The sequence below is a fragment of the Drosophila subpulchrella genome, unplaced genomic scaffold (genome assembly GCF_014743375.2).
Source record: "Drosophila subpulchrella strain 33 F10 #4 breed RU33 unplaced genomic scaffold, RU_Dsub_v1.1 Primary Assembly Seq354, whole genome shotgun sequence".
Taxonomy (NCBI): Eukaryota; Metazoa; Arthropoda; class Insecta; order Diptera; family Drosophilidae; genus Drosophila; species Drosophila subpulchrella.
Genome location: NW_023665577.1, coordinates 1,617,670 through 1,633,503, shown reverse-complemented (window position 1 = coordinate 1,633,503; position 15,834 = coordinate 1,617,670). Strand labels below are relative to the sequence as shown.

Sequence of the window (15,834 nt, the reverse complement as noted above, 5' to 3'; positions counted from 1 at the left end):
TAAAATTGTTTTGTAAGAAATACATTTTTTTAATTTTACTAAATATTTCTTGTTTACTCAAAGAAGCTGCTAACTTTTTCCCATTACCACTCATAGTACAAATGGTGGATTGTGTAGACTTAATTCAGCTGTCTCTGGGATTTAATCAATTAAGCCTTCCCTTAAGCACAGCCTCCATTTCGCTGGAATTATCTATGCTTGGAATAATTTTCGCTATTTTTAACAATCGTCCTGAGGCGCAGCTTGGTCTCGGCGGAATGGAATGGTCGGACACTTCAAGCCAAGTACGTAAGTAGTCTCTTTGGCCCATTTCGGGGCTGGGGCTGGGCAAACAGGCAAGACATGTGCCAAAAAGTTTCACAATAAGCCCGCGGCCCATGGCAGATAGTCAAAGAAGCTGGCCTGCGAGACGAGGGCGGGGGCGGAAGAGTCTGCCGAGGGGGCGTGGTCGAAGTGAGTGGCTGACGCTCGAGATGGAGTGCAGAAGCGCAGTTTATGCACAAATTCATTCGCATTCAGGCGAGTTCTCTGGGCTTCGGCCCTGACAAACAGAGAATGCGGCAGCAGAAAGACGTTGGCATAAATAACAAATAAGAGCCGGAATGTTGTGCGATTGTGTGGGCCTTAAGTTGTCTGACTGTTTTCCTGTCTGGTCCCCCACAGCAAGGCAAAGAAAAAGTATCTGCAAGAGCGAGAAACGAGTAGGTTGCCTTGGCGACAGCCTGCGATAATTTGTAGGCACGCCCGAATATCCTTGGGATCCGCTTTTCATGTTAAGGCTTCCCGGGAGCAGCATGAAATATTTAAGTGAATTTTATTCCCGCAATTTATTCGCAACTAATGCGATGCCTGGCTGCTGAATCCGGCCATATATCAGGGGGCATAAACATGTTCTTTTGTGTGATTTGGCTACTTTCGGTCGATGGCAACCGTTGGCAATTTATCAGACTTATTTTCATACTTTAATTGCGGGCTATTAAAAAGTTGTTGCACCGCGCTCGCCACAAGCTGTTGCCGCATCCAAAAGGCCATGTCCCCGAGCTGTTCATCTTATTTGCAGTTGCAGTTCCCGTTTGTTTTATGGCCAACTACTATGACCATAAAAATTCGCTTAGCGCCGGGCTGAAGTTGCCAAAAATATAATACGAAATAATAACTTTCCGCTGGGAGGGAGTGTCTCTTTTGTTTTGGATCGCTGTTTGAGTTGTTTTCAAATTCATTATTTCTGTTTGGGTTGTTGTGGAAGTTCTGTCTCCGTCTGCTGAGCAATTTTGGTTTTGCCATCGCCTTTCTCTGAATTTCTGCGAAAGCATAGGCGAAGCTCCAAGGACCCTAACCAAGGGGAAATCGGTGGGAAGATGAAAGGATTTCCCGGGAAATGTTTACTTACTCCACGCGTCCAAACAGCACTCCCCATTTGCCTATCAATCCAATCATCTTAATTACAAATCAATATGCCCATTTAACTGTAGAGTAGCAGAGGTCCGAGGCCAAGACAGCTTCGCAGCAACACAAAGCTATCTCTGCGAGGCAATCAGTAACAAATCCATAAGCATGACAAAGCCATAAAACCAAGCCAAGTCGGTGGGACAAGGGCACAGATAACCATAACCATGGCCAGTCCCCTGCTCCGCCCCTGGAAAGTGACCCCTCCTCGGACACAAATGAACCCTGAGTCAAGAGGATGCCGCCTGCTTAGGAGAAGGACACGAGCTAAACTTGTCTGGCGGTGTTTTTGTTTTGGTTTCAGCGCCTTTTATATTTTTGGGTGCACTCGGAAAAATTGTAACCGGAAAGTTCTGTAACTTTTCTTAGTAACAAAACCAATATTTTAATAGTAATCTGTTTATAAGAGTACATAACTTTGTCAGTATCTAATTTAACTACAGGTTTCCAATTTTTAAGAACCCCGATTGTCTACGAATTTTGTACAAAACTGAAGTTAGATTATGTTCAAAATTAGTTTTTAATATGTCTGGAAATCTTAATTTAATAATATTTCAAAGGCATTTTCTTTTTTATATTTCATTGTTTATGACGTCTTTCAGTTTTTCTAACATTGAATAAATTGAAATGTTACTGGAATTTTTCCCAATGTACATATTTAGCCATTTTTGTTGCCTCGGGGTTCAATGGCTTCAATACTATTATTTCCCATTGGCAGCTGCAAACTTGCGAATTGTTTTGGCCAAAAAGCCAAAAACAAGCGCCGTCAGCCGCCTGTGATGAACTGAACTCAACGGCCCAGTGGCACAAACTTTTCAGCATTATTGTTCCATTATTGGACGGACACAATATGGGAGCGAATCGGAGGGAAAAGGGGACTGGAGTACATTATGGAAACTCATTAGATGCCAACTCATGCTGGGTCTATTCCGGCCGGACCGCGGGCGTTTAATTTAAATGCGCTGTAGAGTATGTAATTGGAATCGCCATTTGGGCATCGAGGAGGGCTAATACTTACGTGGGCAAACGGTCCCGTCGCGCTGTTGTGGCCGAATACGTACATATAATTGCGCCGATTGACATCCGCGTGGAACATCCCAGTCTGCAGCAGCGGACCCACCACTCGGGCGTCGGACAGAATGTCCAGGACCACGTCACGATGCTCCAAATTAGTGGCCTTAATCGGATTGTTGTACATGTCCTGGTATCTGCGAAGAGAGGAGAAGAGGGGCGGGCGGACCGTAAGTGTGGAGCCGAAACAAGCGGAACATCATCGCAACGTGGCGTATGCGTAATGTGCATTGTTAACATTTGGTGGCTCACTGTGGTTATGGGTGCGCGTGTGTTACCCGTTTTGTGTATTTACTCTCGGTGCGTAAAGCTTAATTACGCGGTTGGCTTTTGTGAGGAGCACCCCCGGTGGGACACTCCCAGCTAGCAATGGCCAACAATGGCAGACTAATGCCGAGAATCGCGAATAAACCAAGAACCCGCGCTGATTGCAATTGATTTTTGTGCAAGACTTGCACCTCTATCCCGGAACAATTAACACAAAGCCGGACGTTTTTGTTGACCTGGTCATTTTCACTTGTTACTAAAAGGTTTATCTACTTTCTGCAGACTTAAAACCTTTAAATTTCAGATAAATCATTTAAAACTGGAATACAATGTAATTTATCAACACACTTAACAGCTATATTTTTGTACTCCCCAGCTCAGCCATTTAAAAATTTAAATCACAAAGTGCCGCACCATTTTTAAAATGGCCCGCAATTACCAAGAACTGAATTATTTAAATTTCGTATCATTCTCATTCTTCTTATTGCAATACATACTTAACCAACAATATCGAGTTTGAAAAGAGAAAATTGAAGAGGAAACTTTTCCTTTGGCAAAACTTTTGTTAAGCTCTCAACGCTTCACAAATTCAGCACTTTCGGGAATGCTTTAAATGTGTCTTTAATTTGTTGTTAAATAGTTGGGTAAGTTCCAAGTTTTCCATTGTATGGCTTTTGCCATATTTATAACAGCTATTATTGTTAAATGACAGTATATAATCAGTTTATATTATTATATTTAACTATATACTAAAAACGTTAGAATAGGTAAAAATTTCATAAAGCAGCATACCTTATCCAACTTATGGTTTAAGTGGATCAAACAATTTGAATAATTCAGGTTAAAACAAAAAAAAAGATTTAAAAAAGAAGTCAATAATATGTTTTAGGAAAATATACCTTCAAGAAAGCATGTAAATCTGTTTTCAGAACACTTTATGCAAAATCGCTCCCACTTTTTCTTCAAAAATGTGCTACTCTCCCGTCTACCATTAGATAATTCGGCATGCCTCTGGTTAAGTCCAACACAGCTTGAAATTATTGTGGCGCAGCGGGAAAGACTCTGAGCCTGGGAAAAAATACAGAAATCCCGCTGTGCCGTCCTCTGTTCATGTCAAGCACAACACTTGGCCTTTTGCTAGCAGCTGTTGAAGCAGGTACAACATGCCACAGGACACACGAACAACACACTCACACTCACAACGGAGTGTGTGTGCGCCGAGTTTTTCAACGTCTTGACTTGGCCTAATGTACAAATAAATAGAGCCATATTTTCCACATTTTCGTACGGGTTGTACTTAGTCTCCTTTGCTGCCCGGCTTGTCTGTTTGTGTTCTTTGTGCCATGTTATGCATTTTATTGTCGGCTACTTAAGTTATGCACTTTGACCTCCATTCAGACAGCACAGTCGACCCCCGTGAAGAAGCCTCGAGGAGGAAAAGTCAGCTCACGGCGGGGCGTACGGTGCCACTCATGAGTGTATGGCCCAAGGTGGCTAGCAAGACGCCTTTCGTTTGCTCTACTTGCTGCTGTGTGTGCAGGACTCAAAGGACACACATACAGCAAAGGGCAAAACGCTGTACCAATATTTGGAAGACTAATGTAACGAATTCGCTTTTTTAAAGCTGCTATCTGAGTAAACAAATATGCATCACATATCCATATACTTAAATCTAAATTACAAAAAAACAATACATCCAGTTTTTAATTTCTTAACAATTTTATTCATTCTATTATTTTGACCGCACTTGTATATTTTGCCATCGTTGGAGACACATGTTTGCATTGGAATCGCAGCAGAATCAGAATCGAAGCAGCTCAGCATCGCTTTATATTTATTTGCGGTTTCTATTGTGAAATCCCATATAGTTGAGCAGACGCTGGGAGCATTCTGCTGGCGGTCTACGATGCGTATGCGCAATAAATAAAGTGTGAGCTCAAGAAATGGAGGCAACATCTTCTTCTGCTTATTGAGTTTAAAATCGTTTGCTTAAATTTCAAAATCTACATGTGCTGAGGATCCCGCAGCAGCTCAAAACTTTGATCTCATTACGCTCCGCACAGTGGCATTATTATAAGCTCATCGAAAAACCCGCACCAACCATCGACTTAATTAAAAATGCATGCAAGCCACGATAATTCCGTTTGAGGAGGGCGGACAAACTTTTTAGCCGTCCATTGAGGAAGCCATAAAAATGTGTCATTGCAAATATAATTTGGAAATCAAGCGAAACGCGTTGCAAAAACAAACAAAAAGTCGAGCAAACAAATTCCGAATGCCACCAGACCAGCACAAATGCTTAATTAAAAGTTGGACGAATGTGCATTGGGGAAATCCCATGAAAAACATGGAATATCCCAAAAGTGCGGTGCTGTTGGAGAGGAAATAAGATTAAAGTGCGCCACAAGCAAACAATAAGTGAAACCATTTCGAGACTAAAGCCAGTCGAAAGTTTCCTGAATGCGACCAGTGCCACCGACAATATAATTAAATATAGGTGTGCGTGTGTGTATTTAGACGACAGTTTTACGTAAAACATACACGCACCGCAAAACGACCCACAAAAGCGGCCAAACACACGAAAACACTCAAAAGTAACCGCAGAACTCTCGAAGCACCAATACACAGGCACTCGCACACACACAAACGCCCCCGACAAAATGGCCACCGGAAATATGCACAACAAACACTCGAAAGTATGCAGTGGAAAACACAGCCAGCAAAACCAGAAACAAATAGCAGGTGAAAAGGGGTTAGCAAAGGCGCTGGGCGTCATTTGCTTTGAGCCAGTGCCACGCCCACCTGGGCCCCAGCCCTCCTCTTTTGCACACCATAGGTGGAGACCAAGGAATGACCATTCTGGGAACACTCGAAGGAGCGATACAATTCGGCATCACATTCAAAATTCAATTTTTTTGTCCACTTGTTATTTAAAAGAAGAAAAATATTTGTACTTATTATTAAGCACTAAGCTTATTGTGAAGCACTTTATATAAGCTCCTTTGAATTTATTTTTGTTTCAATTTATAGATTTAAAAAAAAATCCACAATAAAGCATTTATATAACTATAGAATTTTATTAATAATAATATTTTTAATAGTATAATGGTAAATTGAAATGTAACCTGAAATGTAATTTAATCATAAAAAAGCTATTCTTTAACCGATAGGATGCCAAATAAATAAATACTATGTATGACAAAATTACTTATTCTTCATTGTGCCATATTATAATGGTTCCTATCAAAGAATTGTGATATGATATGTTGCTATTATTTTGCTCAATAAGAGCCTTTTAGTCCTGAAAAAATCACAATCTCCACAGGCCCACGAATTAAAATAAACGAGCAAATTAGCACCTAACCCTCCGTTCTTGCGGTCTACCATTCACAGATCGTCCCCTAACTTGGTTGCACTGTGTAGGTTGCTGACTTCCGCTGCTCGTTTCTGGAGCGTGAAGCAACACTCACATTTAATTTCCGAAGAGCGTATGTGACACTTTAAATATTTCCGCACTCAAACAAACACTTCTCCGCCAGAAACACACACTCGCAAACAGAGGCGGCGTCGGATGCGAATGCGGATGCGGAGGCACATACACAGATACAGATACAGATACAGCCTGGGACAGACGGAGGTGTTTGCCGTACTTCAGGCCGGAGTGTCTGGGGTCTGGGTGCAGAATTTTGCAGTGCCCTAGATTTTTGGCAGCTGCAAGGCTGTAATGAATTTGTTGAGGAGTTTGCTAATGAAGTACGACGCTTTCTTCAAATAAAAAGCAATTTGATTTGAAATTGCATTAAGCGGAAATTGCTGGGAACGCTCCTAATGGCATTCAAACGAGGGGACAAACGTTTGGTCTTTAAATCTGAATCTACCCCTGGTGAGAAAAGTTGAGTCGACTTTAAGAGGGCCAGACCTCAAACATTTAAGCCCCATCTCGAATCACAGTTTGCCCTGTGGCCTGGGAAAAAAGGGGAAAATCAAATCCATTTAATCACCCAGAATCCTCGCACCCGATACACCCGTAAACAAAACAAGCAAAGCGAAACAACTCGCATCTCATATATTCCCGTGCGCATATAGACACGGATGCGGACCACTAACTGGCGTTAATGCCCGACCTCTGCGGGGAATAGTGTGGGTTCATGAACCCCACTTAACGTGGCTGTGGAGGGTCGCCCATCAAGTGCTCAACCGCTGCCAGGCTAAACAGCCAAGACACTGGAGGATGTGGATGTGTCCTCGAACCGACACCACGACCTCCAATCAGAGCCTTAATGATAGAGCGAGTGTGCCGCTGAACAGAGACGGGAAAGGATAGCAGTCTGTATCTAGGCACACGACATGGCACCATTCAATAAATATTCAAAGGCCACATAAAAGAGGTACAGGCACATTAAGTTTATTACCCCATAAAGTGGGTACGGATATTTAAATTATTGATTAAAGTTGCTTTGGCTTAAATATAAGTTTAAAAGGGCATTGGCAAAATAAGTGTATCATCTTGTACGACGTAACCTGATTACTTAAAACTAAGAATATTTTGACTTTAAAATACAAAGATCTGTTTTATTCAAAAATTAAATATAATAATTTGTATTTAATAGCTTAACGTTGGCTTAAAGAGTAATCTCCATTTTAGGCAGGGATTTAGCTTTTTGCATTTATTCTCCAAAACAATGCTTATAGCATCGCCACAAATAGTTTTATTTCCATATAGACAATGCTGCTCCCAAAAACATTTAACTTTCCGTACACAAACTTACCACTAATGCACTGGTCGACATGACATGGCAATTGTTGAATTCAACAATTCACAGCATTCGGTAATATGCCAGATTTCAATTATTTATTGCGCCCGCGTGGGCTTACAACAATTTCTGGTCAGTGCGGAATATAATATAATGTATTGCGTATACGCCCCGTTCTGCCCAAAAAGCGTTTACCGAAATTGCTTTGCCGCATACTGCGGCCGCTCTGTGCGTTAGTATGGGTGGCCGCATGTTTGCTGTGGATAAGCACGTGTATACACACACGCCAGAGGCACACACACACAGAGAGCCCTCAGCGCTGACAAACGATTATGAATAACTGCAACACGCCGGGGAAATGCGACCACTCATAATGGCGGGCGGACGGGAAAGTATCTCGACGAGTGCCTCTGGGCTCGTGTGTGCGAATATTTATGCCGCTCACAATGCAATAAGCACCATTTTATTACACTTCAACTTCTACACTGAGCAGCAAAGTTGAGTCGCGTTGGGTAAGCAGCGGATGCAATAAGTTCTCTGTGTGTCTAACGCTCGGAAGTGTGGGGGAAAACATTGGAATGTTCAACTTGGCCTTTTGCATATTTTTGGAAATGTCGGAAATGTGAAAAAATAAATTCTAGTTTCTATATATTCTTGATTCGGAAATGTGAAAACTAAAGTAAAGAAAAGTACCTATGAAACATTTTCTATCAATTTTGAAAAATATTAAGAAAAATGTTCTTGCCTTTTAGCTCTGTTTTTTATGAAATAAAACTGTTTAGATCAAACAATTTTAATTAAATTCAAATCACATTTATAATATTGGTTAAACTGCATATATAAGTAACTAACAATGAAATTAAATTATAAAATCTATGGTACTTCATATTTTTAAATTGCTTGTAGAATTTTAATCTTTAACGAACTTAAATGATTTACGTCAATCCTTACTCTTAAAATACCTGAAACCTTACAAAAAGACTGAAGAGGCGTTTGCACTTCATGAATGAAATTTCCACTCAAAATGCTGGCAATTTCCATATTTACCCGGCAAAGAAAAACACTGAAATATGCAAAGTAAATAATTGCTTGGGTTTGAGAGCGGTGCTCCGGCCGGTTGCATAATCGAAAGTTCTTCAAAATGCATGTCAGCGGCAGATTGCCCCGCATCGGGGGCGTGGTCAGCGGGGGCGGGCTGCAGGAGAACATGTGCATGTGGGCCAGGCCGTCACAGGATGGCCCAAAACAATCGCTGAGCCGGATTGAGTTTGAGCTCGCGTACACACAAGGGGAGTGGCAAAAAGCACGCATGTAATTTATGATGTTTCAGCGTGTAAACAACACGTTCCGAGCAGTCGAAAAAAAGAAAGTAGAAAGTGGAAAGCGGAAAGCATGGGGAACGTACATCTGCACTAGCTGCAGCAGCGTGTAATTTACGAGGGAAGTTTGGCAAATAAAACGGGAGCAACTGGTTCAAGATGCTGCTGCTGGCGAATATATGGATATGGATATGGAACGAGAGCAGCTGGAAACCGAATGCATATTTAGCAGGCGTATTTAGCCAGCTTATTAAAGCGCAAAGCGTACAGGGTAACAGCAGACAGTGCCATTTAAAAGTTTATGGCTTTTGCATCGCCCACCCACGCCCTCTCCCCCCAAGGACACGCCCACATCATTGTCCTCGCCGTAAGCGTTCCATAATCGGTGTTGGAAAGTCAGCTATCAAAGTTTGGAGTACGGAAGTTCTTTTGGCCATTAAAGAGTTTTAAATTAAATGCGTAACAGGTTCTTTTTAATTGAAAAATTTGCAGGGTATAAAACAAATTTACTTGGTTAGTGGCCTGTTAGGGTTAAATTTTGCTACGGTCTATAAACCTCTTTTTAATGGTTAAAAAGATAACAGTTACAAATTTTTTAAGAAGCAAGCATTTTATGAATTCTTGTTATAAGCATAATTTTTATATTCTTTACTTGTGTGTCATTTATTTCCAGGAAGTGCTTAGCCCCTAATTTGTCACTACTTTAATTCCCATGTGCATATGATAATAACTCACACACGTTTTAAATCCTTGAAAAAGACCATTACACATAATTTAGTACGAAAAGTTTACATAGATAGTAGCCTTATCTCAGCACCCCTTTTATAATAACTGCTGCCAACACTGGCCATAATGTATGCGGCTTCCTGTGGCACGCCCCGCAGACCATAAATTCAGCATCCCGAACTCGGGGACAGGCGCCGCCTGTCGCCAAGGATCACCGGGCTGACCCTAGCGCTTCCCTGCATATTTTTGTAAATAATATTATAATAAATAAGTTTATGCTATTAAGCGTCTGCTGGCGGACCCCCGGCATTGTGGCCTTCTCCCACGGGCATTGTTATCTACAGGACGCGTGTCTGCGCGGTTTCATTGCAGAGTAAACAACTTTTGTGGCCAGCCGGGTAATTAAGGAGCCCGCTCAGCGTTGCGGTTTATAAATGGCTGAAATTAAAACGACAATATAAAGCTGTCAGCGACGCTTTGAGTTGGGTCAATTGTGTCTCGGGCGGATAAGCCGGGGATTAAGCGACTAAGCAACAGTTTACAAACCGGGAAGACGACGGGGATTAAGCCGGCGATGGCCCACAATAAAACGCAACAAAAGTGAGGCGACAGGGAATTCTTGGGTACAAATGTATATTCAATTCAATTACACAGCAGATGTATTTGATTTGATTTCCTCATCTCACAATCGGTAAACAAATTAAACTCTCAGGGAATTCAATTTGATTGAATAATATCACAGAAGGAATTCCTTTGGGAATCCACACCTGCAATTTTCCCTTTTCTATGGCAATCAAAGAAATATCTTGAGATGAAATAAAAATTAAGCCAGCTTAAACATTCTTGCCTTTATTTCTGTTCTTGTAAGTGGTGCAAGTGAAAATTCACAGACTTAAATCCCCACCGGAAGTCGGCTGTGGCCCGAGGACAAGATACGGATACAGCACTAAATAATTGCCTTTTCACTCCGACAGATTTTGCCTCCTAGCCCCAGAAACAACCAGAAACTGCTAGACATTTTCGATGGGGCCATAAATCTTAACCGGCTGAGCGAATGTGTGTCAGCTTAGCGTTTAAAAGAACAAGCAGAATGCTACGGTAATGCCAAAATAGCCAATTTCATGGCTAGTGTAAATCAAACACACCTGCAATTAGGCCCTCACATACACGAACACCCACCTGGAGGTTCGCCTGAGGAGCGGACAAAGCTATTTAGGCAACGGCCCCAGAAACAATTTCTGGCAATTGCCGGGCAACTCATTAACATGCTGCACTGAACCTACACTGGGAAAAATTTGTGTCTATAAAGAGCAGGAGATGGAAATCAAAACCAAAATTCTAGGAAAGTTCGAACTATTTTATAAACTAAAGCCAATTTCTGAATGTCATCTTTATATTGGCATTAGTTTAATTTCTGTATTTCGAAAATGATAGTTTCTCATTATCATGTTAGGTTTATCATGAATTTCCCACTGAATGGAGTGAATAAAAAGCTCGTTCGTAAAATTAACATCACATAACTTTCTCTAAATGATAACAAACTTAAACCTTAACATGACATTGAGAAATCGGCACTTGGTAAATAAAATAATCATGGCAGCGTGTAAAATGGATCCCCGGAAATCATTATTGAACTGAGTAATTCTTATATTTTTTCTGATAGTAGTCATTTTCAGAACTTTAGTAAGAATGTCCTGAATATTTTATGCAATTGTTTACTCTAAGACCCATTATCTTTTGGTATTGCAGGCCCATTATCATTTGTAGCACTACTGATATTGTAGTTCCCTAAAAGTATTGAAGTTTTCCAATAAAATCAAAAATGTATAAAACCGATGCCACAACATTTTTTACCCTGTATTTATGCTGCCGGCCCTCTCGGTTCTTAAGCCATTGTCTGGCCCTCGTTCTGTTGTTGCTTGACGTTGGAGTAGCTAATTTTTAGGGACCACAGGTGGATAGGGGGTGCAGGGATATTCCCCTCCGCTGTTGTAGTATCTGTAACTGTATCTGACCAGCCATTAAACGCAGCCATGGAAACACGCTTCGGGCATGCTAAAAGGGGTCGGATAACAGGTCTCACCTCTGGACCCGACCCCCCCAGAAAAACTGGGGGAGCCGGTCATAAACCAAAAACTGTTGAAAGTGGCGCAATGCCTAAAAGTTTCCAGCGCTGGCTAAAACTTGCGACACTGCAGCAGATAAAATGGCCTAACAGGAGGGGATATGCACATAGAAAAAGGTGCATTCGAGGGTCCTTCGCATTGCCACTTTGAGTTGCTTTGAGTTGGTCCAAAATGAAATCGAGGCACGCCGGCGGAAGCAATTGTGTGCGCTTTAAGGCTCCTCAAAGGAGGATTATGGGAAATCATAAGCGGGCTGCGGCAAAATGAAACGCAATCAGCTCAAGAGATTGCCGGGAAGTCATAAATATGTATGAACGAGAATAATATTACTTGTACGCTGTGTCAGGGCAATTTCAGATTAAGGCCCCTAGTTGAGTACGCCCGATGAAATAAATTAAAAGAAGACCCGCGTTCATCTTTGAGATTACATTCTATTACACTGTTAACAAAGATATGTTTTGGTAATTATACGTTTATTATTTAAATACATTTATTAAAAATAAATAGATTAACTATCTTTCTTTATTTCTTTGAAATCACCTTAAATGTTATTTGAGGTATCTAAAAGTATGATGTGAATAAAGTATGGTCTTATTTCTCATTGATTTCAATGTTTTTCTGAGCTAAAAATATATTGTTGCATACTTTAAGACACCTTAAATGTGTATGGCATTCCCGCAGATATATAGATAAATAAAAACTGGATTTAAGTTATTATTTTAACTTCATTTTTAAGGGACTCTTAACACTAAAATATTTATTGTAAATGTCCTAGGTGACTTAGGTCCTCTTTTTCGAAAGTGTAGGCGCAGAGTTTACCGCCCTGTTTAAATAATTCGATTGAAGTGGGCCCTAAGGATCTGCGGGCGTCCTGCGGAGATGCAGTCAAAGGTGTCAAAGGTGTCGTGTCGAACATCTGAACAACAGACAAGTGCAAGGATCCGCGGGCTGAAGGCCCGGAATGTGGCACTCCGCCCATCCTTCAACTTGAAAGACACCCGGAGTCGAAAAAGTCAGGAGTGGAAATGAAATGAAACGAAACAAAAGCACGGCCGTCCGTCAATGACTGCCTCCGTCCACTTTTCCGCCGTCCGATGGTCCGAATGCTGTTTGGGCTGCCATTTAATTCAATGACGGACAACAAAGCACTGCCACTGGGATGCAGTTAACAGAGCAGTGAGAAAAGCGCCAAATATGTGCAAGCAAAGCCTGAATGGCTGCCACGCCCACCCAACACCCAGGGAAAACTATCCCGCCCACCTCCCCCACCAACGTCATACAAAACAATTTCCCCTGGAGAGTTTCCATGTTCAGTTATTCGTATGTGAAAAAGCGCATCTGTTGTTGATTGTGTGAACTTCCTTTCAATCGTTTGTATGTCCTTCTTTTTTCTCTCAGTTGTCGTTGTGTTTTTGTTTGTCGTTTTGTTGTTTATTCTTATGGCCGCTGTTGTTGCCTTTCAAGCCGTTACTGTTTTCGTTTTTGTTTTTGTTGCTGCGGGTGTTATTGCTGTTATCCGCTTCAGGCGAATGCCAGCAGCTTAGATAGTTTTGGACCACTTTCCACCACTCGAGGGGTACTTCAAGTTGGTAACGAAGTTTGCATCAAGGAGGTTTTCTATGGCTCTCAAAGTGGTTGTATAGAACGGAATTAAAAAGAACAAACCGCCCAAAGGAGTTCAATATTTGAATGGCAATTAAGCCAAACAAATATATCAATTACTTTTTGTTTTCATGATTCAAAAGATTTTTTTGGTGTTTTCTATAGGTTCTGTAGAAGAACAAAGCCTAAAAGAAAAATACAAAATGTAAATATAAAAAAAAATTTACGATCTCAACAACAAAATATATTTAAGGCTATACAAAATTTAAGGATTTATTTAGAAACATTTAGTTATGGAAACTCACGATTAAATAGGCTGTTATTATTTTGTTCTGTCTTTCAATTGAGTACAAACTCAATTCAAAAATGTGTAAGAATCTGCCGTATTCAAATGAAATGGAACCAAAAATAAACACTTCGATACAAAGAAATGAAATATTCGTATTTGTCTCAAACCATTAAGCAAAAACCATGCATAAATTACGCATATAAATTACAATTTATGTATCACTTTCCATTTCTTCTTTTAAAAGAACAAAAGCTTTATATAGTAAAGTTTTCATCCTCTTTGTTACTATGTTTTTCTACTCCTCCACACAAACAAAATCAGATAGCTCTTAAGCTCCTACAAAGGGGAACTAAACCATTTATAATTCCAAATTTTAAATTGAACGATTTATAAGCTCCATTTCAAGCATATTGGATTCACCTATAAAGAGACTATTGTTTGTTAAATCTATATAAAAAAGCACATACAACATTCGCTTTCGACCCGCAAAGATTTTCATTTCCACATGCGGCATCGTCTGGACATTCCGTTTATAATCCTTGGCGGGCATCTTTAGGAACAATTGCATCTTTTGTGCAAATAAGTTTATAGGATGCTACCGAAAAACTGAGCTCAGGACCTCAGTTTTGGACCAAGAAACGTCGACACTGAATGGGCGTGGGCGGGTAGGATTTTCCCCGGCTGCCAAGAGGTCACTGCTGTGCATTGTGCAATTTATTTATTGCACACAAAACTTTCCCGGAGAAAGGAGAGGGGAGCGGGAACTTCTGCGAATATGAGATAGTCAGTGGCATTGTTTTCCCCAAATGAACGGAGTAATGTCAACCCGCGGGAACGTCAGCAGTTCCAAGTAATAAGTAGTCAGCTGATGACATAATAGTGCTCTCCCGCGGCACCAGGATCTGGATCGGTTGAGTTAGTCGTTTATTATAATTTATGGAGGCACTTTCAAGGAGCCTGCTCGCAATAAAATCAGCCCGAAGCACCGAAAATTTTCAAAACGAATTTCGGCTCCCGAATAAATTTCAATTTAAACTAAACCTTAAAGCTGGTTCCTCCGAATTCAGATATTTAGATCCCAATGACGTCAATACCGAAGTAAATTGCCTAAACATCATTTCTGGCGGGCGTCGCTAATCCGCGGCACTTAGTAAACAAATTGCCCCACATAAACAATTCTAATTGAGATGAACGATATGGCCGTGTACTTACACCCACAGGCATGCAAACCAGTCAATCGGATCGCCGGCAATCCGACCACTATGTTAAAAGCGGAGTAAGTTGTACGGCCGCGGGCCGTGGGCTTTGGATGGCCGGGATGGGTTCCGGATTTGCATTGCCCACCGTCATAAAATGGAGCATAAATTTCACTTACTTCTTCAGCGTGGCAGCCAATGCCAAATCGGGGCGTACATCAAAGCGGCTCTGCATATAGAAGCGCAATAAATTATCGCGTTCATTTTCACGTAATCCTTCCTCGAGTGCTAATGCGGCCAGTGTGTGATAGGATTCTGACTCCGTGATGCCGAATAATAAATCATAACTGAAAGAGACAGCGAGAGGTGGGTGAGTGGGAGCGGGATGGAGCAGTCAACATGCATAGTTTGTGTTTGCCGCTGGCGGACGGAGGCTACTTCTGTGCACTGAGAAAAAGCAGGTGGTAGTGTCACTTCCTCAAGGTGTTAGTAATGGTTAGTCAGCACTTCCGATTGGGCATTTCCTTTATAGGGATATCACTTGTGCAATGATTACCATCTATAATTCCATTATATTTGTGGCTAGTGGAGAGGGACTTCTTACTAAAAGGCAGCAATAACAGTATATATGAATTTTGTAGTCTATAAAATTCTGCCCTTGATTTTTATTATTCGATTTTAGAGAACTATTAAATAAAATATTTCAAGCTGGGTTTTCTTTTGAACTATTTCCGCTTTCTACTTTCCATTTTTAGTTATATTAGTTAGTTATTTTTAAGAAACTAAATGGTTAGTTAACAAAATATGGGCAAAAGTAAATATATGAATAACTAATTAAAACTATTTATCTGAGCGCAGAAAGTAAATTTTATGAGCCGTAGTCACGTGACCTAATTAAAACACCTAAACTACGCTCTAAACTTCAAATAACTATAAAGTGAAGTGCCTTGAGAATAAGATTGCCGTTAAAATCCAAGCTAAGGTTCTAAAGTTTTTGGCACATGTTAAGATGATATTTAAGTAACTGACTAATTAACT

General features: G+C 40.9%; 1 protein-coding gene across 2 annotated transcripts in view; it reads right to left on the bottom strand.

The window, feature by feature from the left end:
- Nucleotides 1-15,834, bottom strand: part of LOC119559776 — a 44,730-nt gene that overhangs the window by 7,833 nt on the left and 21,063 nt on the right. For both annotated transcript variants that reach the window (XM_037872854.1, XM_037872853.1), the window contains exons 8-9: nt 14,976-15,143; nt 2,465-2,654 (exon numbers count right to left, since the gene is read on the bottom strand). In XM_037872854.1, coding sequence (XP_037728782.1) covers nt 2,465-2,654; nt 14,976-15,143 — 358 coding nt within the window. The remainder of the gene's footprint in view (nt 1-2,464; nt 2,655-14,975; nt 15,144-15,834) is intronic.